The sequence below is a fragment of the Agelaius phoeniceus genome, chromosome 5 (genome assembly GCF_051311805.1).
Source record: "Agelaius phoeniceus isolate bAgePho1 chromosome 5, bAgePho1.hap1, whole genome shotgun sequence".
Taxonomy (NCBI): domain Eukaryota; kingdom Metazoa; phylum Chordata; class Aves; order Passeriformes; family Icteridae; genus Agelaius; species Agelaius phoeniceus.
Window position 1 is genome coordinate 35,087,363 of NC_135269.1, and position 27,601 is coordinate 35,114,963.

At 37.5% G+C, this 27,601-nt stretch overlaps 1 protein-coding gene across 5 annotated transcripts in view; it reads right to left on the minus strand.

Annotated features, from left to right (window-relative positions):
• Positions 1-27,601, minus strand: part of SYT1 (synaptotagmin 1) — a 333,663-nt gene that overhangs the window by 59,460 nt on the left and 246,602 nt on the right. For 4 of the 5 annotated variants that reach the window (XM_077178796.1, XM_054631799.2, XM_077178795.1 and 1 more), the window contains 3 exons: positions 16,578-16,700; positions 13,256-13,423; positions 9,825-9,992 (listed from right to left, as the gene is read on the minus strand). In XM_077178796.1, the coding sequence (XP_077034911.1) occupies positions 9,825-9,992; positions 13,256-13,423; positions 16,578-16,700 (459 nt within the window). The remainder of the gene's footprint in view (positions 1-9,824; positions 9,993-13,255; positions 13,424-16,577; positions 16,701-27,601) is intronic. The other variant, XM_054631800.2, reaches the window with a different exon arrangement.

Here is a 27,601-nt window from a genome sequence, read left to right on the forward strand (position 1 = left end):
TTCATTGCAGTTAGCTAAAAATCTAGGACAGAAGACTGCACTTATCATAAGATCTCTGGCTTAATGATGTTCCTTTTTAATAAATCTTAGACCACAAGGGAAATAAGGCTGAAAAAGTTCTAATGTTTTACTTGTCTTACTCAAAAAAGGCCAAATACGATAAAGGTGGTATCTAACAGTCATTTGTCTTTAATCAAACACAAATGAAACAAAAGAAGAATTTATAAAAGTTGTAATAATGTTGACTTAAAGGATATAAAATATTATGAATGGGTAGTCACATTGTTTTATGGGAAAAAAAAGGTCTTTTCAACTAAAACCAGATTCCCTCTTTGGTAAGATTGGAAATTTGCTTGATGAAGGAAGCATGCACATTTTTTTTCTTTTTCCATTCAAGGTCTGCTGCTGCTTTTTATAAGTGGGGAAGATTTTTTTTGACAAAGGAGGTAGGTGATATAACAGTAAATAGTAATGCAACAGATTGGTCAAAAAGAAAGTTCTTAATCAATTATCTACAACCAGTTACAAAGAGGACATTTTCATACAGCCAAAAGCAAATTTTCTACAGTCTAAGACAGAGAACTCCAGACTTTTTGTATGTACCTTCTGAATCAGGAAAGGTATCTTACAAAGCAATATCTCCTGCTGAGGATTCAGGGTCATAAGCTACAGATCATGAACTGCTAGTGCAATGCTGTGCAAAATAATCAATAGTAGACAATCAGAAGAGGCTGTGACTTGGTCTGCCTGCCAAAGAAATAAAGGATATGGCACACAGCTCTTGTGTAAGTAAAATTTTTTTAGATGCTGAAAATGACAAAGAAGGTAAAAAGTCACGACTCGTATTGGAAAAATGGAAACCTGATTTTGAAAAACATATAAGAATAATTTCTGCAGCTTTTTGAAAAGAGGATTGGACGTGACTTGATTACTGTGAGTAAGTAATGTAGAGAAGAGCAAGCATCATGTGTTAAATTGCTTGAATCTACTGAAGAAGGGCATAACAAGAATCAGCAACAGAGTAGAATCCAGTAACATTCAAGTAAAAAATAAAGTACACATTTTTAAGAGGGATAGAGTATTGCCAAAACTATAAAAGGATGTGTTATTTTCTTCACCTACTTCTGTCTTAAAATCAGAAACTTTCTAACTCTGGTTTTAAAGGCCCTCTAAGAGTTTTCCAGTGGAGGTGCAAAGCTGCCTATAACAAACATTGCTGAGGGCTGAAAATCATAGAGTTTCTAGCTCCTTGTTCCAAAACCAAGCGAGGTCTAACTTTCAAGCTTATAAGGGGGTTTCCTTGTGCCACTTTCCTCCCAAGTTGGCACTGGGAGAACACTATTAGCTCCAGGATGCTGCCTGTTTCCTAGACTGAGTTCAATTACAGGACATTCTTTGAAATGTTCCTTGAAGGCCTAGGAGTCCTCCAGATTTAGGGCAAATACCACCTAATTTAGAGAAATGTCTAAATCAATTGATAGGAACTAGCACTATTTCTAAAGAAAACAAAGGTTTTTTGAAATAGGAGGCTTTTTTGCAGAAAGAAAATGTTTTCTAATATAAATGACCGACATGTCATAGAAAACTTGTCTGCTCTAAAAAAAATCACAGAAAATTAATGTTTGTCCTGATAATTAATGTGCAAATCTGAGTGAGTAAAACCACTTTCAGCATAATCCACTCCTAAATCTGGGCTGGGCATTAACAGACAGGAGATGTCAGCTGCAGACCTCAGGGCACTCCCACAAAAATGAGCTGCTGCCAGTTCTGAAGCTAAGGCTCCACTCATTAACAAGAGGTCCTCCTAATTATTTTCACAGTTACTGAAGAAGATATGGAAGAACAGAAGTAAAATAACTGGATTCCAGACAACCAGAAATAAGTTTAAGTAGCACCTAATATTAAGCATCTGATGGGAAGCTCAGGTCCTGTCTGCCCCTTGCCAGCCACAGCACTGAGAAGCTGCAGCGCCATGTTCTTTACCAGTGGCATCAAAAGCAAGCTGTAAACCCTACATAAGGGTAATCGTACAGGGAATGACTTGAGTCAGAATTTTATGGCCAGCTCTTTGGCTAAGAAGAAGACATTTGAACTCAAGGTCAGCCACAAGAGGAGAAAGGCCAAGAGAAGGGTTCTCAAATGCAGCTGCCTTTATCAGTGTTAGTGGATGTTGCAGTACCTCCCAATTCCATTCTGTTGTGGGCAAACCCATGTGGCTGACCAACAAGCAATAACACCACTTTCAACTCTCCCACTGCTAGTTAGGAAGCCTCTATCTCTGACATTATTTCTGTAATTGTGATTGCAGACATAATTGTCAAGGAGAAGATCTTGACCTCCATGTCACTGGATTCAGTTTCAGATACATGTTTTACTCAAGCTTTAGGCCAGCAAGAAGCACATAGAGAACATATCTGGATCGAAAACGATATCATAAATGGATTTCATCTGCACACCGATGATGGTAGCTCAAAGGCTCAAAGTGATTTGTGTTCTGCTTTAATGACACAGCAGTAGTAATTCTGTTGCAGTGATCATACTCCAGCCCTCTACAGAAAAAAATCATACTCTGAAAAGGGACAGAACAACTACAGTAGCCCTCCATCCCTCTAGTGAGTAAGCCAGCCAGGCAACCCCTGAATGCTTCTCTAGTTATGATGGTGACAAGCACAAAGTAAGCTGCAGAAGGCCACAGAAAAGGAAGAGAAGAGCAGGTGCACAAATTTACCCTGCTGGGTTATCTGTAACACAGTAACAACACATCGGTCACTGTGAGGGATTGCTTTGGCCTTTGGTAGAAGGCTGACTTATATGATACAACAGAACAGGAAACTGTAGGACTGAATTATCTCTGTCTGTTGTCCATTTTGCCTAGAAATAAGACTGGGTATACTTCCTAAATTCATGTACTCTACCTCTTGAAACATTAGCATAAAGTAAATAAAAGTCTAATACCTCTGAACTGAACACATGTTCCGGATTCTAACTGTGATTAGGGCATTTTGTGCTAATTCCTGCCACAAGTACAATGTAAAGTGCTTCAGATACCGTTTAAGCTCATTGTTAAACTAAAATGAAACACAACAGGCTCTGAAAAGAGGTTAAGTGGTTACTATGGTAATCTCTGACATGGTTTAAATCAGCATTTAAAAGGTGATAGAGGAAAAAAATAAAGAAAATGGCTAATCCCTTTCTTTTTGGTCCACTATTCCTAAACCTTGGTTTCCCCTTTTCAAAAATACATCTTTCTCTGATGCTTCTGGAAACCAAGATCTTCTAGCTCTACATGGAATGAGCACAACAAAGCAAAGAGATTGGAGCAGCATACATCCCCTCCTCAACCTTCTAGTGAAAATGCTGTGGTCATCTTTGTGAGACCTGCTCTTCTTTCGTGACTGTAAAAATGCTGCTCTCTGTTCTGAAGGTCCTTCTAATGACACTGTATTTTTATACAGCTGTTTTACAGCTTCCCTTAGCTCCTGATCCTGGGTTGTAACAGCAATCTGATAATGATTTTTGTCATTGTTGGTTTGGAAATGTAGGGGAGAAAGGGAAATAAGGTATTAGCCTGGACTACTGCGAAGCTTCTGCCTGGAATCCCAGTGAGGCCATTTCTGCCCCTGGATTATGCATTCACTGATGCTGGTAGTCAGAAAAGTAAGTAAGTACATAGAAGTCCAGGTGGAGAACAATGCTGAACAATTACAGATATAGCATGTTCTGTGGCTCTTTCACACTCATCAGCTGGTCCCACAGACCCATTTGCAGTCTCTCCCAGATTACAGAGCTTTCTACTTGGGAGTACTCCAGAATTAATCTGTATTTTCTAGAATTCCTTCTGCAGTTTCCATCCAAAATATCTCTTCATACTCTAGCTTCAGATGAGTTTGATCCCTTTCAGCAGCTTTCTCAAAACTCTATAAAAACACAATTTCAGAACACTGCTTTCCAATTGCCATTGAATGTGGCTGTGTCTTTGAACTTTAAAATATCTTTTGCTTGAGCAATAAAATCCCACGCAGTAATATTAATATGTGAAGGCTGGGAATTTCCCACTATTCCTTCCTTCGGCCTTGTAATTTTCTACAAGGTTCTTAGCAATATACTTTGTCTGAAACAAACATTATTATTTTTTTGTGTATTATGGGTCATTAGATGCTTAGCACCAAGTGTAGGATCTACTATTTCAGCACAGTTTAACCTCAGGATGCCCTTCCGCACATGGAAGGAAAATAGTAATAAGAATTTTTTTGGCAAATAAGCAATACATGTTTTTCTGATCTCAGAATGAATACTGTCCAGGAACAGAAAGGCCCCAGAAGAGCCTGAATTTAACACTATCACTCAGCTTCTTCCTCTTATACTGTCTTCTGAATTTGAATTCAATATCTGTAAAGCCAGGCAGTTTGAGATGAATCGAGACAAGGTTCCTTTTGATTTCAAGTAAGCCAATTACATTATTTTTATTATAACACAAGAAAGTGACCTCCTAAGGCATCTCTTCCAGAGAGGGAGTTAAAAAGAGAATACTCAACAAAGGTATATAGTGGGATTGCCAGCACTTTGAGTATGAAAGGTGAGAAAAGAAATGCATAATTCTAATGAACTGAAAACAGTACCGTTACAGCTCCACTTTAATCATATTGTTTTACCTTTAAAGTCATGTTAGCATCTTCAATTTCAAGATGAAGAACAACTGATTAAATGCTGAAGAATTTTAAAGCAGGCTTGCTTATTCTCAAACTTCCAAACCTCTGTTTTGTTCCCTGTCTCAGTAGGAAATTCAGTTCCTTGGCAGGACAGATGCTGCATTTACAATGTTGAACAGGCATTCAACAATCTCTGTTTACTGCATAAACTCTTCACAAAACCTGAAAACTAAAACCTTCTTAGATTAAACATTTTAAAGTTTTGGGAGTAAGAAGAAGTGAACTTGAGAAGATGTAAACACCATGAAGAAAACATAGTGTTCCAATATAACATGCAGCTAAATAAAGGAAATCTCACATTTTAAAATCTGTCTGACACTCTGACAGCATCTCCATAGGGATAATGATACTTTCTTTCGCAAAGCACTGTGCCATCTGAAAAGCTGTAAAAGAACTAAGTGTTATTACCAGCGATGGGAAAGGCCTATTAGATCATCTGTCCATTGCTCATGTAACTATAACAGAAAATAACAGTGATTTGCTGCTGTAATTTGACAGTGACTTTTGTAAAAATGTCCTTTCCTCTTATATCTCTGCAAGTTTCAGTTGCAGAGAGTACTGGGAGGCTCAATAACTTTGTCACAGTCTCTAACTTCTATGAAGTACACCGAGGTATTAAACATGTTTCAGGCCCATTTTCCACCTCCTTCCTTCACTTTTTACTTTTGGATAAGGCAGGAAAGAGCAATCCTCATGAACAGCACAGTCAAGGTTCACAGGACTGCCTCTTCCACCTGAAGAAGGCCTCCCTCTCACCCCTTTCCAAGGCAGCACTGTGCATCTCTCCCACTGGGGGTTGTGCATCCCATAGGAGTGTGGTGTTTTCCAGCAGACCTCCCACTCAGAAGCCTTGTCTTAAATATACCCATCATCACCCACTGTGGTAAGAGCATGCATCCATCATGCAACCTAACCATGGTAGATGCCTGATCAGATAATGCAGAGAGTCTCATGTCATGGCTCTGTAGAAGTTGTGAAAGATCTGCAGAACTCTTGGTGGTGGATACTGTCAGGTCAACAAAGATCCTTCTCCTTATATCATAAGTCTCTGCTTCTCCACTGCTTTCAAGGGAAAGAATTGTTTCTGCTCTTCCTTGTAGTCCCTAAAATTTCTTGGCATGTTTGCTACAACCAGTTTTCAATTTAAGTGCCAATATAACAAAATGTCTGGAGGGAAATCAGCTGAAGTATTCAGAAGATGACTCTCAGTATGATTCACACCGCTGTGAGCAAAGAAGAGGTCTGTCTGGCCTTCTGTACCAGAGTGATAACAGATATTGGATGCAGTGTGTACTCAGATAAAGTTAATAGCAATGACATCTGGTAAATGACAGAGAGGAGCAAACTCCTGTGATCTGCTTTTTAACACTCTGTGCCCAAACCATTATATGCCAGACTTGGTAAAAGTGAATAGCCTTTTAGCATCTACCACTCCTCCCTCCCACACTCAGTCAAATGAGACTGAAGGACTACTAGACACAGGGACAGCAGATCTAAAAGCAGCCAAGGAAAAAGGATTCAAGGTATGCAGCTCATTAGTAGCAGCCTCCTCAATATTTAGCAGTCATTGCACATTCCCAAAGCCCTCTCACTGTCATAACAAATGCTCACACAAAGGCTTGTACCTTCAAAGTACTTCACCAACATAAATATATTAATAAGACCTTTCCCAGAAGAGAATGCAGTGTCAGAGAGATGCCATTCAAGTGACTGGGCTGTGAGAGATAGAGCTTACATTATTTCATTAAACCTTCACCCTCCGTCTTCAATTTTAAGCCCATTTTAAAAAAAGGACAGAATGTACAGTGGAGCTTTATGAGCAAAAAGAAGAGTAACTGCTTGTAAAATTGTTTTGCCCCCTATGATTGAAGTGGTAATTAAGTTGTAATTCTGTGATGTGCATCAACTGAATTTGACATAAACTAAAACTGAGATGTTTATATTCACTTTGACTGATGCCACCTAGATAGTTCTTTTCAAGTGACTGGTGACAACTGCCACTGGTTCACTTTGGTATACATCTTGTCTAGGGGTCATAATTACAACATGAAGGATACTTTGGCAACTTATACTTAATTTCAAACTTATACTTAATTTCATATTTAGAATTATAGCTAGCACTAAATTGCTGAGAACTGACAAACTTGCCTAAGTGTTGTAAGGGCAAGAAAGGAAATAAAGTCTGTCATTCTTCAAATATTGCAAATCCCTGCAGATGTGCTTTTCAAGGGCAAATTCATAACATAATTATAATATGTATAATAGTCAGCAAAAGATATTTTGTTAGCAATAGAATTACATTTGTCATAAATTTTTGGATTCAATACAGTTGCATGGGTTTTAATTTGTTATTTTAGTAAGCCAGACCACCATATCATATTCATGATCACTACCAAGAGTCAAACCTGTGTCTATGATAAAGGTAAATCATGTTAGCCTTCATACACTCAGTGCTGTTTTTCTAATTCTGAAACCAGGGTACTTCTTGGTTGCAGCTGTATCTGCCGTGAATTCTGCAACATCTGCTGGGTCAGGTGACAATCCCTTTATGCAGATATGATCTCACCCATTCCTACTTATTACCACTTAAAATACACTAGAATTTGCTTGGAATCTTTTCTGTGGAGCAGGGACTAGAACATCAAAGATGGTAAGGTACTTGAATCAAATATGGAATATGCATGACATTTCATGTGAAACACAGATCCCAAACTTCTGACAGATGCACCTCTCCGGGTTCTTGGTAGAGATTTCTCTTCCAAATTGGGCTAAGCAATTATTTGAATCTGTCTCATCATATATATGACAGAAGTAGAAGTTCCATAATAGAGTAGAATTAAGTTTGGATTAAATAAACTTGTCTAATGAGTAAGTTGTTTTTTGTAGAATCACTTTTTATTTGTACAGTGAGCTTATGGGCTGTTACAAACTACCTACACATAGTATATAGAAAATTAAGATTAAAATGTCCCCATGTACCCCAAGTTGTGATATTTATACCCCAAGTAGCGATATTTTTCCATATTGACTGGATACCTTGCATGCTTGAGCATTGAGATGCAAAAATAAAACATGAGACCTCCTGTAGTATGAAAAAATATTTAAGGAGTTGATCTAAGCATAGTTTTTCATTATGCTTTCATATAATCATATTGCCTAGCTCCTTATAAATAAAATGGCCATGCTTTGATGGCAACTTCAAAAAGGTTCCATCGAAAAAGTATAAAAATAACAGTGGTTCTCCTGCATAAGAAGATTAAATTTGAAGAAAGGTGAGGGCAACCTAGATTTCATCTCTACAGCAAACTATTCAAAGATCTTGCAATACTCTTCCAATATCCAAATACTTCCAGAATTATTTATTTTAATTATCTCCTTTGTTTTAATAAATAGTATTTTCCAGCTCAGAATGCTTTTCTGGAAGTAGCTCACACACTCAATATCTGTTTCAAGCAAGGTTTTAATCATATTGTATTAGCAGGGTATGAATTCTATGAAAGCAACCAAGTGACTGCATCAGGTCTTACTGTGGATCTTAGCTAGAACACTTAAGAAGCAACTTTCTATGCAATAAAGCAGATGAAACCCCACACTAATCTGTAGCATGTTATCTATAACTGCATATAGGGATATCATTGTTTATGTTCTAAAAGACTAATGTTATACTACAAAGGTAAAGTGACAATTCCTTTTTGCATAGTTTGGCTCATTTTATGTGTTTTGAAACAGAAAAGCATGAAACACTTTGAAAGCACAGATAGTAGTGTAATAAAAGACCAATTTGTTGCCTATTACAATTTGGAAGGATTAATATACTCCAATTTCACATTTTCAGCTTTCTAGTATGCTGGATGCTTAGAAGAACAGGGCCCTTGAACTGAAAACTTCCTTTATCTCTTTTTAAATTTTCATATTTAAGAGTGGAAGAAAAGTGCCCCATATACCAGGGCACTGATGTCACCTGCAGAAAGAGAGCCCTGCAAATACTGCCACTATGAAACAATGCCATGCAGAACACTCTTAGTGTAGCAGTGGCTTTCAAATCAATAAGCAGTTGAAAAAAGCCATCTGAAAACACTGTCTTTAAAACAAACACTCAAAAAGGAAGACTGAAATCTACCATTTCTGAAACTTAAGAAGGCTGCATGGTTCTGCATTTGATGCTGTTTTCACCACTTTTAGTCTAAATCAATACTCAGGTTTTCATCACTTGTGAGAAGGAAAGATTTCATTCAGAGATTGTCCCTTTAATTACAGAAACTAAGATTTGAATCCAAAGCACTTTATTAGCTGAATTAGATGATGAGAAACTCAGACTCATGATTACTTCTCCTCCCAGCAGAGAATTAAAGCATGCTATGCACTCTGAGTGGGCAAGTACTGTTTATGAATCAAAAGAAAAAATAATGTAAAAATGAGGAAAAAATAGTCTTACAATAAGCAAAAAGTTGGATGTATCAGTATGAACAAGCTCATAGGATGCACAATGAAATGAAATATGAAATATTTCACAATGATGAAATATTTCCAAGAAGTGGCTTGTGTACATGTAGCACTATACCTAATAAATAATGAATCCAAGGGATGTTGACAATGAAAGGAAAAAAAAAAAGGTAATAAATATTTGAGGAAGATGCCATTCCAAGGTTTTTGTAAAATTCATAACTCTAATCAAAGGATATTATTGAATAGCAGTTCAATAGAACTGTAAGGTATTTCAGTGAAACCCTATCTTTATCATCATGCACAATAAGATGTCTTGAGATGCAAGCCCTCAAGAATCACCAAGAAACCTAAATGCACACCACTTATAATCAAATGCAAATTCTATGTACCCAAAATGCAGCAGTTCAAGAAAATGTCAAACTCATGAAAACATTTTTAATAGGTTGCATAGAGTATCAAAAAGATTGATTGAATTAGCAGAGGAGAATGTTGTATTCAGTGAGTATTGGAAAAGATGCTTATCAAAAATTTATCAGGCAAAGTAAATCCGAGGACTGCTGATAACAGATGGGAACTGTCTCGGCAAAAAAAAAAAAAATTGCTGGTTTGTCTGTTTCTATAGGTGAGGTGAAAAGTGTTCTGGGAGGAAAAAAAAGTGATTTTTCTTACCTCTTCTTTCTCTGCACTTTGCAAGTCCCTCCACTCCTCAGTGACATGACCGAAGTCCACTGTGTTCATTGCAACTTTATATTCCCCAATGATATCATGTTTGGAGAAACGATCAAAGTCATAAACTGCCATCACTAAAGTTTTTCCACCCAGCTCAGAGTATGGCACCTGCAAAGACAAGGAAATGACAAACTCTGCATCTGAGACAATAAAGATTGGTCCACTACAATGCAAATCTATTTCTTTGGTTTATCAGCTGTCATCTCAGGTAAATTGAACTGCAGAGAAAATTATGAGGTGTATTTGTTTCAGAGTCACCAGATGCAGTATTTCTTGAGACAAGGCTCTGGCACTCAATAGAACAATGTGGCAGCTCACTCATCACTCCTGGGTTTTTCTCATTCTACTTCAAATCATTTTGTGGATGATGAAACTGAAACAAGAAGCCAAATTACTTGCACTGAAGACACATGAACTTTTCACACAATGATGTTTTTTCCTCAATAAATCACCTGTCATCACTCAGAGATGGCTAGCTCCCAGACTCATGAAAAAACCAGAACTGGCTTACTATATATGAAACAAAGTAATTAGACACTGGATATGTCTCTTACAGTACCAATACCTATTACTTACCAAGGCATATTTTTCAATACTATACCTTTCACATGTTAGACATTAGGGTGCTTTTTAAGTCACAATGTGTGACTAGAAATTGTGGTGGCAGAAAGCCAAGTTCAGACTAATTCTCCAGCTGTTCTCATGTGGTTCAGACAGATGCTGTGGTTTGGATGTTTATGAGTCACAGTTTTAATATTGGGACAGAGACATGCAGTTCAGGTAAGCTACACCTGAGTGGGTGTCTGGAAAGGTCTGATTTAGGAATTGTTTGGATTTGTATGAACACTTGGTCAATCTGAATATATCCTACAAGTATAAATAGTTTCCATGGGATTCAGTAAATACTTCTTTATTAATTAGAAAGTGAAAACGTAGCATTACCACTGGCCTTGTTAAACTCTATGTTCTTGTCTGCTTAAACCCTAGGACTGTTGTCTTTTGTTATTGCTCAGCTTCCACTTACTTATTAAAATACTAACTAATAATTAGGAATTTTCCCTTTACATAACTTCTTATATAACATTTAGAATAAGCTTATCAAGTTGAGAGCCAGATCTAGCTTCCACTGCTGAGTCAAATAGTTTCAGTGGTACAGGGTTGTGTATCTTAGTAAATACTACAGCAAAATCTATTTTCCATTCTCTAAATTATCTGTAGCTTCTAAAAAGCTAGAAAGGGCAAAGGTTTGTGAAGGGAAATATTATAAATAATGTTAGTTTTATTTTTACACAGCCTGGAAAACAGGAGAAGAAAAATGTTCTAAAGTTTATTTCTCTGTTAGTTCACAATACCACTTAATGGATCTTGGTCACTTGGAATACAAAGACTAAATTCATCATTATTTACTTTTCTTTACTTGATCTCAGTAAAGCTCATTTTAGCTACCACCTCCTTTTCTAAATGTTTCCTTAATTTATTACTTCTAATGTGGCCTCAGTTTCCAGCTTTGTTCTGGACTATCAAGGATGGCCTCAGCTCTTGTGAAGGGCTGCTTCCTCTCCCTGCTCTCTGCTCAGACATAATCAGTCTCTTGACTTAAAGCAACTGAGACCTTGGTAAAAGGACAGGTATACAGGAGTGTTTTTCAGGCACAGATGTGTCACTCTTCTAGACATGAACCCTGTTCCCACTTTGGATCTGAGGAGGAACACCTCCCTCTGCCAGGCCGGTGTAGTGCAGGATTTCTCGGTTCCTTTTGGCACTGCAGTGTGGGTATACAACTTAGACAGCTGCAGTCTGACAAACACTTGCACCCTGGAACAGCACCTTGGATGTCTGGGAAAAAGAAATGAAAGAGGGAAGGACTAAGGTTCAGGGCTCAAGATGCAATACAGCAGAAACACAAGTCAACTCATTCCCATTAGCTGTACTTTGGGAGGAAGGCAGGCAGCTGTGCCCTGCAAGAAGGCAAGAGCACAGGCCTGGGCTGCCTGGTGGGCAGCACTGCCAGAGAGATGGGAAGGATGCCAGCAGGAGCTGTGCACCACCTGAAGTGGGTCACAGGAGCAGAGCTCTGCACAAGTAAATGAGACACTGTCAACAGCTCCCACAGAAGTTGTTATTATAGTTGCAGTTCCAGTTAAATGGTCACTGGAGTCCTCAGAACAATGACAGTACTTGGCATGCTCTGCTGGTTTTCTCTCAAGTACAGACCACAGACCACAGGGGATGATCAGTACCATATTGAGATGCACCTAAACACTCTGTCAGGTCTGGCATGGGAAACAAACTATTTTCTGGAGCATAAAATTTAAATATTGAAGATGTGACTTACAACAAGTGGACATTATAGTCCAGAAGTGGCTGATCTGATTTATAACTTGTGTCTTCATCTTAGATGACAGCATTATTTGTTCTTTCTTTGCCTTAGTGAGCTGCATGGGAATATGTAATTTAGAATTCTGTTTTCTTTTAAATGCTCTCTTAGGAAAGCTCAAGAAAGAAATAACTCCCCACAAAAGATTACTTTTATGAACATCTTCAAGGAAAAAATAAGCTTATATATGCAGTAGTAGTTGTGGCCTACAGGGATATCTTTCTCATTGAATGATTTCATAGCCTGAGTCTTTCACTGTTCCTGTTTTCATTCTGTAGCTGTCATTATAAGATTGGGCACAAAGAGAAAGGCCTGAAGTAACAGCAGAGGAATGTCTATAAGGAGAAGCCCTGTGAAACATGCTGTACACGATTCCTTTATTCTGTTTAACTGGGGTTTGAATTCAGCCATAGTTTTAGAAAAACACTATTAATAGATACTACTGGAACGATGTAAATACTACAATGTAAGGCTTACCTACATTTATTTAATTCATATTTTATTAAACCTGAGAAAGGATTTCTTTTCATACGTAAAGTAGCATGGCAAAGAACTGCTGTGATGAAGTCTAGCAAGATTAATCTGCCATATTGTCCTTCACCCATTTACTTCCCTTGAGTTTTAATTTATATTTCAGGGAATGTTATCCTGAATTTCATAAACCAGATATTTAAAGAAAACATTGGTCTAGTGAAATGTACATGACATTTGTTGATGTGTCACTGTTTTCTGAATTTCTTGTATGCTTTATCCAGCCATAAACCATGGATCAGCTTGTCATCTATAAGGATAATCCAAGTGCCTAAAACCAAACTGTGCCTTTCAAACCTTTCTGATCCTGTATTATATAGCAAGATTGAGTATCATGGCTTTCTACAATATGAAAAATAATTTTGCTGCAGTTATCTATTAACTAAAACATCTAAATTCATAGCCAAGCATGAGATACAAAGTGGTTAAATTAAGAAGTATCAATAATTATAAAAAAAACTACCTTGAATGTAAATTGCTCATTGAAAACAGGGTTAAGGGTCTTTCTGTGGACCTTTGTCTCATATTTCTTCTTCTTATCAGGCAGCAGGAAGACTTTCACATAGGGATCAGATGTACCACCCATATCTAATGCAGGCAGCTCAGCTGCTTGAATAATTCCAACCAGAAGCTGAAAAGAGAGTAAAGAACAGCAGAATGAAATTTCAAATAGATATCTATAGAAATACTGTAACAGAGGAATGCATATTCAGACTCTATTTCTGGTCTAGGAGAAACTATACATCCCTCACTTCTCCCTGCCACCCCCCCTTTAAGGAAGGCAAATGAAGCAACACTACTGACTTTAGAAAACCAATTATGGCAGATGCAGACTGTACAAAGCCTGTTTTAAAGCAGAAAAGAGGTTTTCAAAGGGCAGCTGATTACAGCTAAATACAGACTTCATCCTTTTAAAGACTGCAATCAAATAACTTTCAATTGCTCTCTCCTCTTGTGCATTATTTTTCTCTGCTGAGCACCATGAATAGAAATCACATTATTAAACAATCAAGAATGTCTAATTTTGACTACAAAATTTGTATTCTAAACCCCCAACATGTAACCTTCCCCAGCCAAACACAAAAGGTGATAACATCAAATGCAAATTCTCAGGCAAAGCTTTACTGAAAACAAATGAATCTTGCAGTCTTCCTTATATTTACATTCTCCTGCTATGTACATGAATGGGGCCAGGCAGTAAACTAAGGACAGCATTTTCAAAAAATATCTCAAGAAAATGAGCCTTTGGTAACTAAATCCTAATAACAATTTTTAATCTCATTGCAAAACAGAAAAATTGTATTTTAAAATCTCTTATACGCTTCAAAGATAAGATTGAAGCACAGATGGAACTTGTAAACATCTTGGCTGTTTTTTGTGTTATAAATCAAGGCTTATGCTATGTTATGTTATGTCATGTAATCTAGACACTCCTGACTGCATGAGGCCTTATCAGCATAATGCAGCTGAGAAAACGAAAATAATTTTAATCTTGTTTCATAGATGCAAAACTAAAGTAAACATTGAAGTGTTTCTTCAAGGTCATTCTGAAGACATTAGGAACTGGGAATGAAATCTGAGAATATTTTCTTCTAAATCAGTGCTTCAATCACAATATATTTGCTTCTCTCATGGATGAATTGTTTAAAATTGGAAACAGGAACTCTATCAACTGGAATACAGAACAATGTAGTTAATCTGTGAAAGAAACTTCTGGCTTCTAAGAGACTCCTCAAAGTTGGACTTAAAAGTTGGACAGTTTTAAATTCTCAGTATGGTCTACATGCTTTCTCATTGATTGGACTCTTAAGCTCCATGAAACATTTTCCTTTTGCCATATGAAATGATTCTTTTGTGTCTCACTTTTATTCTAGATGCATCAGTTCATAGATACATGAATAGGCTCAGGATCTACACATCAAAGAGTGAAAAACAAGTCTATGATTTTTAGTTACCACAGTGGAAAAGCAATTCAATTCCCCTTTACAATTTCTCTCTCTAAAACTGAGGCACATTGCTCTGGAGAGTTCACTGGTCATCTTGTATTCTTAACCCTATGCAATATATTAGCCAAGTTTTGGGACTGTAGTTTCATGCCATTGCACTATACTAACATAACTGAATCCCCTCTCCTGCTCTTTTACATCATCTATCCTTTGAAATTTTAAGCTGCTACATAGTTCAGAGCAGCACAACAAAACAGAAATCCACAACTCAGATAATTTATTATCTTAATTAAATACAGACGTACAGATTTGTGGCTCTTCCATCCTATTTTCCCTTGTAAAATATGGCTCATAAAATCAACATACCCTTTAATAAAATTCACACAGAAAATTTGTTTTCATAGTCTAAGAAAACTGAAATCCATTTTTCAGAACACATTTGCAGCTTTTCCTTTCCCCCTCATTAAATCTTCTGCTTCTGAAGGGTCTACACTTCATACTGATTTCATACTGATTTCAAGGGGGATCAGTGTGACTTATCACAGGGCCAGGCAATTTGCTCTGGGAGTTGAGGAAAAGCTCCTCTAGCAACAGTTTCTTGAAAGGCTTCAGAACTCTTTTTAGCTCCTGCATTGTAAAACAACCACTGGTAGTCAGAAGATTGTTGAAATAAAGGCAAATACTATTTATTATGCCAGGTCATAGCTGTGTAAATGTTTCTTAATTTCTCTTATTGTCTTTGCCTTGCAACAAGTAGGAGTACCATGCTCTATGAACAGCATCAAATAAAGAATATGAATGTGGAATTTATCACAAGGACATATGGAAGGCAGTTCAGGTGATGAGTAGGAATTACCTGGGATTTACCTTCAGTAGTCATTTCTTTCCCTTAACAGGAAAGAATGATGTGATTTTGACTGATATTGTCAAAAAATTAAATGCAGGATATGTGTTCTCAAGTTTACTGAATGATACGCAGTAGAAATGAAGAACTCAGATGAGTTGGTGTGCTTTGGGAAAAAATTAAACACAGTGAATTTTAATGTGAGGCTGTGAATTGGTTTATTTGACAAAACTGATCCCTGGCAAAGAGGCTGGGTAGGGGAATAAAATATGTTCAGCATGTGGCCAGACCTGTTAAGGTGGTCAATTCTAGGACTACACATTACAGTGTCTACTAATTCTGAAAACTTAAGTATGCCAAAGTTTAGTCTTACCAGCTTCAGAGCAGAATACTGAAGGAGTATCAGTCCTTAAATCCTTGTCCAACCTTCCTGTGTTTTTTTGGGTACAGACCTTTTTATTTGAACTTTTATTCCAGACTAGAATTTTGGGAAGTGTACTTTCATGGAGAGCAACAGAACTTGATGCAGCTAGTTATTACAGCGAAGCACACACTTGATGCAGTGAGAGAAACCAATCTTACCAACCTTCTAAAAGACCCAGTGAATCAACTTACATTCAGCTCCCTCTATTTTTCCTTCCATTTGTGTTTGCTTACATTTTAAATACTTGAAGGCTGAAACTACATTTTAGTGACTGCATGCAAGCTCCATAATTTATGTGGATAGACATTGGCTGGTGATGCTTTAATTTAAGTTATTAATAATTATTAGATAAAACTGGATATTCAGTTTTTGATTAAAGGTGTAATATAAAGTCCAAGTGCATGCAATACCAATTTAGTAGTACCTCTGTAATGAATTTTCTGTCTTATTTTCTCCCTTTAGTCCATGCAAGTAGTAAGGATTTTGGAAATATCTGCTTTAACTAAATGCATTACTTCATTCTCTACTTGCACACACAGAAATGAAATATTACAGGTTGGTTGTTTCAAACCTGATTGTTCTGGAAGTCATAATCCAAAGAATATTGTATTTTTCCTAGCTTCTCGACTTCCTTGGCTTCTTCCTTCTCTTCCCCATCAGTCAGCCCAGTCTCAGCATCATCATCCTTAAGAGCCTAGAAAGAAGAAATGTAATATTCATAAATGAGGCAAACCGTTAAGTAGCAGTTTAAAATAGACATGATTCTCAAATCTATTTTAGAGCCATTAAAAGCAAGCAAAACAGCAGAAATTCAAATATGCAGTTTTCATATATATCTCTACTTTCTGAGTTGCTCAATAAGATGTTATAAATCAGCAAGCAAGCAATGGAAGTAGGAAGAAAGCTCCTTGGACTATAACAAGCAAGGATTGCTATAAAACCTGCAAGTAGAAACAAAATATCATCTTGATGTGGAGAGATAGTTCTTCTGGGCTCAGACTGGCTCTTAAAGAGGCACAAGGAGGCAAACATGCTATTAAATAAGCCAAGTCACGCATTCATTCAATTTAAGAATCTTGGCAATATCAAACCTGGTTGTACATGCTGTGCATTGTTTGCATTTGGCAACACATTTCTGTAGGACTACTGTGATAAAGAGCATGTGCTGTGGATGAGCTCTTTCTACAATCATATGCCAAACATTTTTCATGTTTTTTAGAATGAATATGGAAGCAAAGTTTCCACCATGCCATTAGCAAATGCATGTTCCTCCTTTTCCCTCCCTCCCGAGACCAATTTCCTTTTTATTCATTCTCGCAATAAAGCTTGGCTGAACCAAATTGATTGCAAGTTGATTTTAGTTTGCGTAGAAAGAAACACAAAAATAAAGAAATACAGTACTGCTTGCAAGCTTTGTCTATTGCATATAACCTATTTTTTAAAGGACACAGCAGTTATCTTAAATTTTATACATAATTAAAATACTAAATGATGTAATTTTTTTTCCTGTACCAGAAAGCAGAGGTATTTTCACTGTGTAAAAGGTAATTCATACAATTATTAAACCATATGAACTATGTAGATCTTATTCTGGCAGATTCTTTCCTAGGTAAGAAGTGAAAATTAGACAAAAGTGATGAGGCAAATAGTGAAAAATTGTGGAAAATGTGAAAGTAAAGTTGAGAATGTGAAAATAAAGAATCAATACTGAGCATTCATCCAGAATTATTTAAATGTTACAGTAAACAGAGTACTTGTCTATAAGAGCCCTATCTGAATGAAGGTTCTTTCTGTATGAAGTTTCTGCTTGCACAGACAGACAAAGTGCCAGAATAAGATGTGTTCTTTGTTGCAATGCTATTTTTCTGCAATTGTGGTTTTTTGTGTTGTAGGAAACCTTCAGCATTTCTTAACAATAGGTTGCTGCTGGAGCTCTCTGAAAAGGTAGCAAGGCTAGAGAGTAGCTGTGTACACAGCTATAGTGGTTAGGGAAAGAAGAAACATGAAAGCATTAACATTCTCACTCAGCCTTGAATACAGTGAGGGCCATGCAACATTTTGTGGGTTTGGAAAGAAGGAAGATTCATCTCTGAAGTAGAAAATGTTCTTCTCCAGAAGCCAGATCTAAATAAAAAAGGTCAGACTCCAAACTGTATGATACTAAGCAATTATTTCTCTACTTTTGAAATTAGCTAGAAATTCTGTTGGCATAGCTCAAATGAAACCAATCCAACAGCTTTGATTTTTGTGAGCTGAGGAGCTGGGTCTCATGTAAATATCTGCATGCTAGTGAATGATGGCCTCTCTACTCGAAACATAAATTACATTTTACCTGGATGAGATTGGGGGGAAAGGTCAGTGATAGACAGAATCACCTGTGACACTGGAAGAATAGTATTTTTAATACTAAACCATTTCTATTTGGAAGGGCTGAACTGCCTGAAATGAAATTTGGTTTGAGACATTTTATCACTGAGCTCTTAGTAAGTTCCCTGACTGTAGCACAACATTTTTGTTGGTACAACAAGAAGTATGACACTTGAAAACTGATAGGCTCTCTGGCAGACCATACATGTGATTTTCAGGATATGGAGTGATATGATTATGCCAAACACTCTTGCTTTTGGTAATAAAAATAAGCTTAATGTTTTGTGGTCATAAAAAAAGATGTGACTCAATCCATCTGATGCAACCAGGTTTATTTGAGCCTGGAAACAACAGGAAAAAACAGGAAGTCAGAGTGGGATGTTAACTCCAAGATCCACTGCTCTGAATCATCCCTGTATGGTCCTAAAAGAGGACTCCATGATAGAAGTGTGACATACAGCTCCAGTATATTATTGTTTCTGGGACAAGTACTGGCCTTTCTGCTTTTCCACTTGCTTTTGACCTGGATTTTCTTTGAGAGGAAATATCATATGGCCATTCCCCAGGGAGAAAAGTGAGAAGGCAAAAAGAACATTATTTGCTAATTTTCAAGTCAGAGGAATTTGTAAACAGTCCATCAAGGCAATAGCTATATATCCATACTTTCTCTGGGAAAACTGCATTCTCTTCTGCAAAGCTGTTCAGTCCAGATGACAGAGCTGTGGGTAGCTCAATGTGAAAAAAAAGTTCTTACTGTGACTACAGAAAATATAATGGGAAGCTAACATCTCTCTTGCAAGGGAGTTTTGAAGTGCAGGCAGGAAACACTGTATGCTTAAGAAACTCTCTCCACAGGTTATGAGAAGCCTACTGGAAAGGTGAAAGCTATTTCCATGAGAGATGGAAAACATTGTACCTTACTGACATCAGCTGAGGAGCTACATGATTCTTCTTGACCTTGACTCAGAAACACTGAACCACTAAGAAAAAACACTGAGAAAGAAATAGTGCTTTTATATGGACAAGTTTGTGGCACTGGGGGAGGAAAAAAAATATCTCTAAAGCAGTCTGTAAATAATAGTTTTTACTGTTAAGAGAGGAATTTGCTTTCAAACTAGAGGCTAATGCTTCAGGAAGAAGCTGTGTGAAAAGAAGCACCAAAGCTTCTCATGTTTGATTTAGCTGCTGAGTTCCAAAGAAGAAAAATACTTGGTTTGCTTCAAAGTACTTGAAACACCCCACAGGGATTTTAATTTTGTATTGAGATTCTCTGAAAGATCAATATTTAAAGAAATACTACTACAACCCTCAATTTATATCATACTGCATCACACTGTATTGAATCTTACAATTGCATTGCTACAATCAATTAAAAGAAGCAGCTATATTTTAGTTTTTTAATAAAAAAATAAAGTTTTTAATTATAAGCAAGTTTTTTCATCAAGCCTTTGCAACTGATAAACCATAACCAGAAAGATTGGATTTAGATGCTGAGCAATGTAAGCCCTGCCTTCTCTACAATTTTCTTTAACTTCATGATATTTTAAATGTTTTTTTCTGTGAAGTATGCAACATGGAAATGCATAATTACATTGTGCTGGAGACTGGATTCATCTTTTCTAATTTGAGCTGACCATGAATTTTACTCAAGCAGTTTCTTTATTTCTGTATTACATATGCAGAAACACATAACAGTAAAACATCTACATCCTCTCAAATGCATGTAAGTACCTGAAAAATAGGCTTATATGTAAACAGGTGTAGGAATGTAGCAAAAAAGAGTTAATCCAGCACAAAGATTTCAAGGTGATACATCTGTGTCTACTGAAATCAGAACCACTACTCTGCAGTAGTTCTTACAACAAAAAGACCTAAATTACAACAATTTGAGATCCACTGTTCAATCTGCTGGTTGCATCTTCACTTTCATAGTGTTATTGAGAGTGGTTTTGCAGCCTCCTCTTTTCTTCTGAGATGTTAAAGAAAATGCCTAGTTTTCAATTCTTTTGAAACTCCACACCCTGTAGTGGTTTTTTACACTTCCTAGGTTTTTTCTCCCTCTCATTCCCCTAGCTGACAAAAGCCTCTCTCCGGTGCCACTGCACCCCGACACTGCAAACATCCCTTGCTTTCAGCTCAGGTCCACCAAAACCCCTGCACCTTGTCACTAGGCTTGCCCCACTACTATCAACCATGAACCACAAAAGAGATTCTGGGGCTTTAAACAACTTTACTTTAATTCCTCCCCAAGCTGTATGTAAAAAATGAGAGTGTCTGCAAGGGCAGCTGCCCTGCTGGTTGTCTCCAGACTCCTCATGTGCAGAAGCTTCAGGGAAGCAAAGTGGTAGGAGAATCATGTAACAAAGCAGCTGGGGGAGCACGTGTGCTGCCTTGCCTCTGTACTGAGAGGCAGAGGCCACAGTCATGACTGAGTCACGTCTTGTTAATGACTAGTTTATGTTGCAAACAATTTAAAATGCAAAGTGTCTTGCACTTCTGTACATAAAGAAATGCTTTCACTAACAGAGGTTTTAAGGTTCCTTCTATTTATGGGGCGGCCTACAGCCTCACTTTTAAGGAAACAAGTTACCATTAAGCAAGAAGGAGAGACATTGAGAAGAAAAACAAAACACTGACTGCAGCCTTTGTAGGCTGTGCACTGCATGGTGCATGCTACTATCCTGATTTCCATCCCCACCTGCCACTCTATCATTTCTTTTGGAACGATGAAGGAAATATTGTTTTAGTGTTTGAATGATGCCCAGTCCTCAGGCTTGTCCAATGCCTGGTGAGCTGGAAAAAGGAAACAGTAAGATTTTGTAGCAAGAATGTTCTGTGCCATGTCCAACAATGAATTTATTGGAAAGGCAATTTTTCCTCCACAACTAGGAATGACTGCTTTTCCACTAATGGTGGTACACCTCTTATCATTATCTTTCCCATTCAAGAACACCATAATTCTGATCTGGCCAATTTTTATCCCAAGAGAAACAAAAGCCTTTAAAAATTCCCATCTGGTTCCCTATCACAAAGCAGACAAGCCTGCAATTGTAACATGTTCTCTATCACAGTCTCTCAGAAGGAAAGGCAATATTTCATTCATTCAGCATCTGCTTTCTCTCCATGAATTAATTTAAAGAGCATGTTGTGCCTGGGTTTCCAGTGGCTGTGACAGGCTTTGGTCATTGTGAAATCTACTTTGCCATTACTGCTCTAAGAATGTTGGCCTCACATACCAGCAGTGGGCCACACTGATGCACACAATGAAAAAAACCCTGCTGGGTTCAGCATGCAATGCCCTGACTTGCTTGATTACTCCCTTGCTTGTTATCCAGCTTTTAAATGGTCTTCGTTGGATTATTCAAAAGGTTTTCTTTCTTTAGGAGCTCTATGACATGAGGTCATCATGTTCAGCTTAAGCATTTGCTGAATTGTTTGGGTACCAAAATACCAACTTAATCTGGTGCAACAGAAAAATACAAAAAATGCTGCAGGTGTTCAGCATAAAATATGAATACATTCATTTCAGTTGGAGCTGTTAAGCTCACAAATCAATCTGGTTTTGATGTTTTATAAACTCCTATAGCCAGTGTTTATAGGCTGAAAAAAGATGAAGCTGATCTCAGACCTGGGAGCCTATTTTGGAAGTTCACCCCGTGGGTCAGGGTCTGCTTTGGAAGCAGGGCCCATATGTGTGTGAAGCAAAAGTAGCAGGCACTCCTGTAAGCAGGCTGCTGGCTCTGCCCCACCTGCCATATGGCAGCAGCGCTCGCCTGCACCAGCAGCAGGCTGTGAGTGGGAGGCAGCTCAGGCTGCTTGGCCAGTGCATGCTGCTCCAGCAATTGTTCTGCATCCTCCCCAAATTAATGGCACTGGGCCAGCTGGAAGCATGCTTTGGGACAGAGCTGGCTCCTTGACCTGGGAGGACCACTCAGAGTACTACATTTATTTGTGCTTGGAAAAATCTGTCATACTATATAATTAGGGCTACGTGTATATGATAGTGAAAATTAACCTAAATATAGCCAGACATGATTTACTGAGTGCCACTTTGATCTATGGAGAAAAAGTTGGCACAGACCTGTTCTACTGGCTTAGTTCCTTAAAAAGAGATAAGATGATTGTCTGACCATCTTCTAATAAGACTTGTACCCGACATTCTCATGTTTGAAGGCTGTCTGCTATTTATATTTGTAAAGAGTAAATACCCTTGCTTAAAAAGAAAATTATTAAATATTCCCAAATATTTAGTTTTATTTTAATGTTTTAAAAACATATACCTCATTAATATGAACTGCTGGTCTTGTTTTTTTATGCATACCCATTAATTTCAGACATAGTGTAGGAGTTTAGCTCTCCGTACAGTCTGTGGATATAGGTAAATGTCTTCAGAGTCTGATTCAAGTAATTTAATTTAAGGACTAATTACATACTTCCTAAATGCCACTCATTAGGAACTTGCAGACTCTGGTCTTGAATAAAGAACTTCAATTTGGTCTGTTAATCAAGAAAATGCAAAAAACATCCTTGAAAATGGAAGCTTCCAGTAGTAAGACCTTCACTATAGAAAACAAGACATGTAAAAGAATGAGTAGGATCTGCATCTTCATATACCCCTAACAGTACAGTAGGTTACAATAGAAGAGACAAATTAATTACTTTACAGAAAAGAAATAGTTTAACAAAGGAGGAAAACAAACTCAGGAAGCATGCAAAGCAGGGTCCTATGTTTTCTTGGGAGTCACTGAGAGGAAGAGACAGGAATGCAAATAAGCCCAGTCTTGTGTCTCACAGCTATTGCTTCCATATTTTCAGGCTTCTGAAATCTAATATAAATCTAAATTTCAAAAGAGTTTTACAGAAAACCTATTTGCAGAACACAAACATTCATCTATAACATTTTATCTTCATAAACATGTTATTCACATTTTTCAGGAAGTTTTATGCACACTGCACAGTTGTCTTTGAGGCAGGTGAAAAAGCAGGACTCTGGTCAAGGCTGAGATTGAATTAATGTACAAACAGAACTCAGTCAATCCATTTCCACTGCCACAGTAAACTTATTTGGCTTGTTTTCTATAAAGACTCATTCCCAGTGTTTCTGACTAACCCTCTGCAGCTGCTCTCAGCACATCATCTTTCTGAGTGTGAATTAGGATGTCTCACTGCACTGTGGATGAGCCACAGTGAGCATTAAAGTCACCGTGTGCTGAAGATGACAACAAGGGTGGACTTGCATGCTGACAGCAAGTCAGGTAGCAGCACTGTGGAATAAACACCTCACTATTCTCTAGGCATCCAACTGGAAAAAGAAGCAAGCACGTAACCAAATACTGCAGAAGAAAAGACCACTGCCAGCAACAGAGCTCCTGTCCCTAACAAAGATCCTCTTGGATTTTTTTCTGGCAATAAAGGCTTGAGTTGCTTCAAATGAAATCCAGGCTCTCTAGATGTCAGTGTGGATTATCCTGACTTCATTTGGGCTATTGTCTTCATGCTGCAAGGTCAAAGCACTCTATTTTGGAATATTCAGGGCACCTAACACTGAAAATCTTGTTCCTTCAGTATTTTGTCTACATGAGGGCAAGAGTGTTGGATGATCAACAGCTAGAACTGTAGGGTGAATCAGTCTAAAACAACCATCGTATGTTGGAGATTGGCCAGGTCCAATTGCAGCTCTCACTGTCCTGTCACCTTACAACACCTGCTATTCAGAGAGGAACATTAATCAGAATATTCCAAGTTTGTACATAACCCCAATGTAAAAGGAAGACCCATGTAAGGGAAAAACAAACATACAGAGAAGTCAAGTGGCTGACTGAAGGACACAGTAATTCAGTAGCAGAGCCAAGAATATACTACTCATACTTCAGGCTGTATACATACACCTAATACCAAATCTCCTGTTTCACCTAACACACACATTGTAAGCAAAAAAATTCTTTACTAGTTACAGTGTTTTAGCCTGATGAAATTATTAATTATCCTTTTCTACAAATGCTTTCTGACCTCATAAAATGTTCAGACCACAACAATTATTATCCAAGTAACAGGGCTAAATCTTAGTAAGTTCTCAGTGGTGCTGTTCATGAATGATTATGTCTATTCCTTTTCTTCGCCCACAGGCTGAGTTTAATCAAGAATTTTGCTGTACCAACGCATTAAATCCAGACATAATAAATCTGCAGCTATTACACCATCTCTGAAGCAGAGTCTTCAGGGCCTTTTTTTTTGCCCCTCAAAGAAAAAAAGTAGTGGGAGCCACCAGGGGCATGAGTAGAGACTGAAAGTTATGAAGATGAAAACCATGATGGGAAAATCTCATGAAAACACTAGTGCCAGCTGTCACTAGGTTGCACCAACAGAAATCTGTACTAAGACCACTTAAAAAACTTTGGTATGGAACACTAAGAATTTAATGCCTGAGCACTGTACTGAGATGATGTGAGAGCCCACAGCAATTTTCATGAGGTAGCAGTCAATTTAGCAACACTTAGAAACTAAGACATTAAAAATACACATTACTTCTCTCTACTTTTGATATGGTGACATTTATACAAAAAGGAAATATAATTAGCAAGTTATTTTTATGCGCCGATCAATTTTAAACTTGAGCTTTCTGGTACAGTTTGACTTAATATTTTAACTGTAGAAAGAATGACAACCTCTTTTCTGCTCTCCTCCAGCCTCCCCAAATATATATCCAACCAAAAAATACCCAATCAATTTAGTTCAGCCTCTTGATGTGTGTATCAAAGCTACTACATGTCCATCTCTGCTAAGGAGACAGAGCTGTCAGGAGACTATGCATGAGAGCTTAAGTCTAGGTGCGTCCAAATAGCAAAATAAACCTACCGCAAGTGACAATCCAGAACAGTCATGAGACACAACATTGACAAGGAGGACAGAGGAGGAAGAAATAAAAATTAAAACATCCACACACAAACATTAGTAGAAAACATGGAGAAATGACCTTTTTTACAGGTGTACATTTATTAACAGTTCTGCCTTCCCTAGAAGGAATCTAATCCTCCCAGTGGCCTTTGGTAGAGCTGTATACTCAACTTGAAAAAGTAAGCCTTGTCTGCAATGGAAACAGGTCTCAAGACTGAAAACCTAATCTTATTTTCAACTCATCTCCCATCCTACCAAAAAGAGGTACCAAAAAGCTACATCTTTTGATAATCTTTATGAAAAGACAATTTCTCTTTTGAATTGTGTTTAGGGAAGTGGATATTTTGAAGCACAAATATTCTAAAAGAGACAAAAAATTTATTCCCCTTTCTGTAAAATCTAGCTATCAATGTGTGACTTGAGCTGACTGTGACTCTATTTCAAAAGGATCTTCAACTATGCCAAGTTATATGGCACTATAATGATTTGCCATGGATAGGCATGAATAAAAGTAGTTCAGAAGTTCTCCTCAACAAAAAAATCCAGACTAAGATAAAAATTTTATTTCCAGGAACTGCTGCTTTCAGTCTACCAAATGGCACTCTCTTCCAACTTCGTGTGCCTGGGGAACTAGGATCCTGCAAGATGCCACGTGACCAGCAACTGCTATTATGCACTTTTAGCTGCAGGCAGAAGTAATTAGCACTTGCAGGTTCAGGCCTAACAGTGACTGAAGTAGGTTTTGCAGTTTTTGACAACATTAGTACTATATGTTGCCCTTTATAATGGCATTAGATTTACATCTTACTCTTCAACTACTTTTTTAACAATTTGCTTCTTTGAAGAGCGAAAAGGCATTCTTATTATTCCCCTTTCTGTTTTATGCCAGAGCCTCTAAAATGCTTCAATTCTCTTAACTGAAGTACACTACATTTAGCATTGCCTTGAGTTCAGCTAGGTATGTGAAAACCTGCACTGGTAAGTCAAGATTAACTGCTAGAATAAGAACCACATCATACAGGAAAAAATGACAGCCAAAATGTTGCATTAGGAATTAAGTTGGCAAAAGTTACTGAATGCCAAGGACTTAAAATCTGTACACTGTCAGACTGCTAGAAATGAATTTAAGGTGCGAATTAAAGAAACTTTCAGCCTGGGTTTGAAATCCCAGACAGTGAGGAGAGGTAGCTGGAGAGTTGGTGATCTACTTATTAAAGGTCTGACATTTACATTAACTGTGAATCTACCCTCCTTAGGTTTAACTGTGCAAAACAAAACATGCTAGTTAAATCCCAAAATATATAGGCAAATGTAGGTTTAAATAACTATACCAAGTATTTTGAATGGAATAATCTTAAAATACCTATCTGTGCAACATTTCAAAGTCTGAGATCTTTTTGTAGACAAAAGATGCAGGATTCAGCTTTTTATCAAATTTTCCCATTAAAAAGATACAAATGGAGCTCAATATTAATAAAATAATGTATTTTTGCATTTCAAAATACTTATTTTCCAAGAATCCATGGTCATTTATCCAGGTCCTAATGAATATAATTAAAAACACTTAATAATACATTGTAAATACAACAAAGGCCTTACATGATATGGAACAAATTCCACATAAATATCAATAAACAAATTGCACATTATTTATCCTATGACAAAGTATTAGGTTCATTATCATTAGCAGGACATAACAAAGTTCTCCAGAAATTTTTCCATGAGCATAATCAAAGCAGTTCTTCCAAATTATTCTGGGTTCAATGGGAGAGCTAGCTTACAGTAGCCTAGAATAAGCCAACAAGTGATGACCTGATTTTCCATACATTGAAGGGGAAATATCTCACAATTTCTTAATATTAATACCTCAGAACAAAGTCTATAAATACAGGGATGAATGCTAAATCAAAGTGCTTTAAGAGAAGGAGTTCATGTCACATTCATCATATGGAGAAAAAAACCAGCAGCATAATATCTTCTTCAAGAGAGAGCTCAAAATTTCTGCTCTGGTATTTTGTGAGCTCAGTCTCACTAATCTTTCTAACCTTGGGATACCTCCACCTAAGTTAGTGATTTTGTGTACTGACAATGTTTTTCTCAGGTGTGAATTTGTCTTGTGTTGGTGCCACACACTCCAGTACAGCAGTGTGGCACACAAAGCACTGAAACTCCAGGAGGAACCAGGGTTAAAACTGCACACCAGGGCAGTATCTAAAGTACTCCACTTGCAATGGGGATGTAAGGGTCTCCAGCATTTGCTCTTTGTCATCTTCTCTCTGAAACTGAAACTGGAAGTAGCTTGGCTAGCTCTACACTTTTCCATTATTTTCCTCC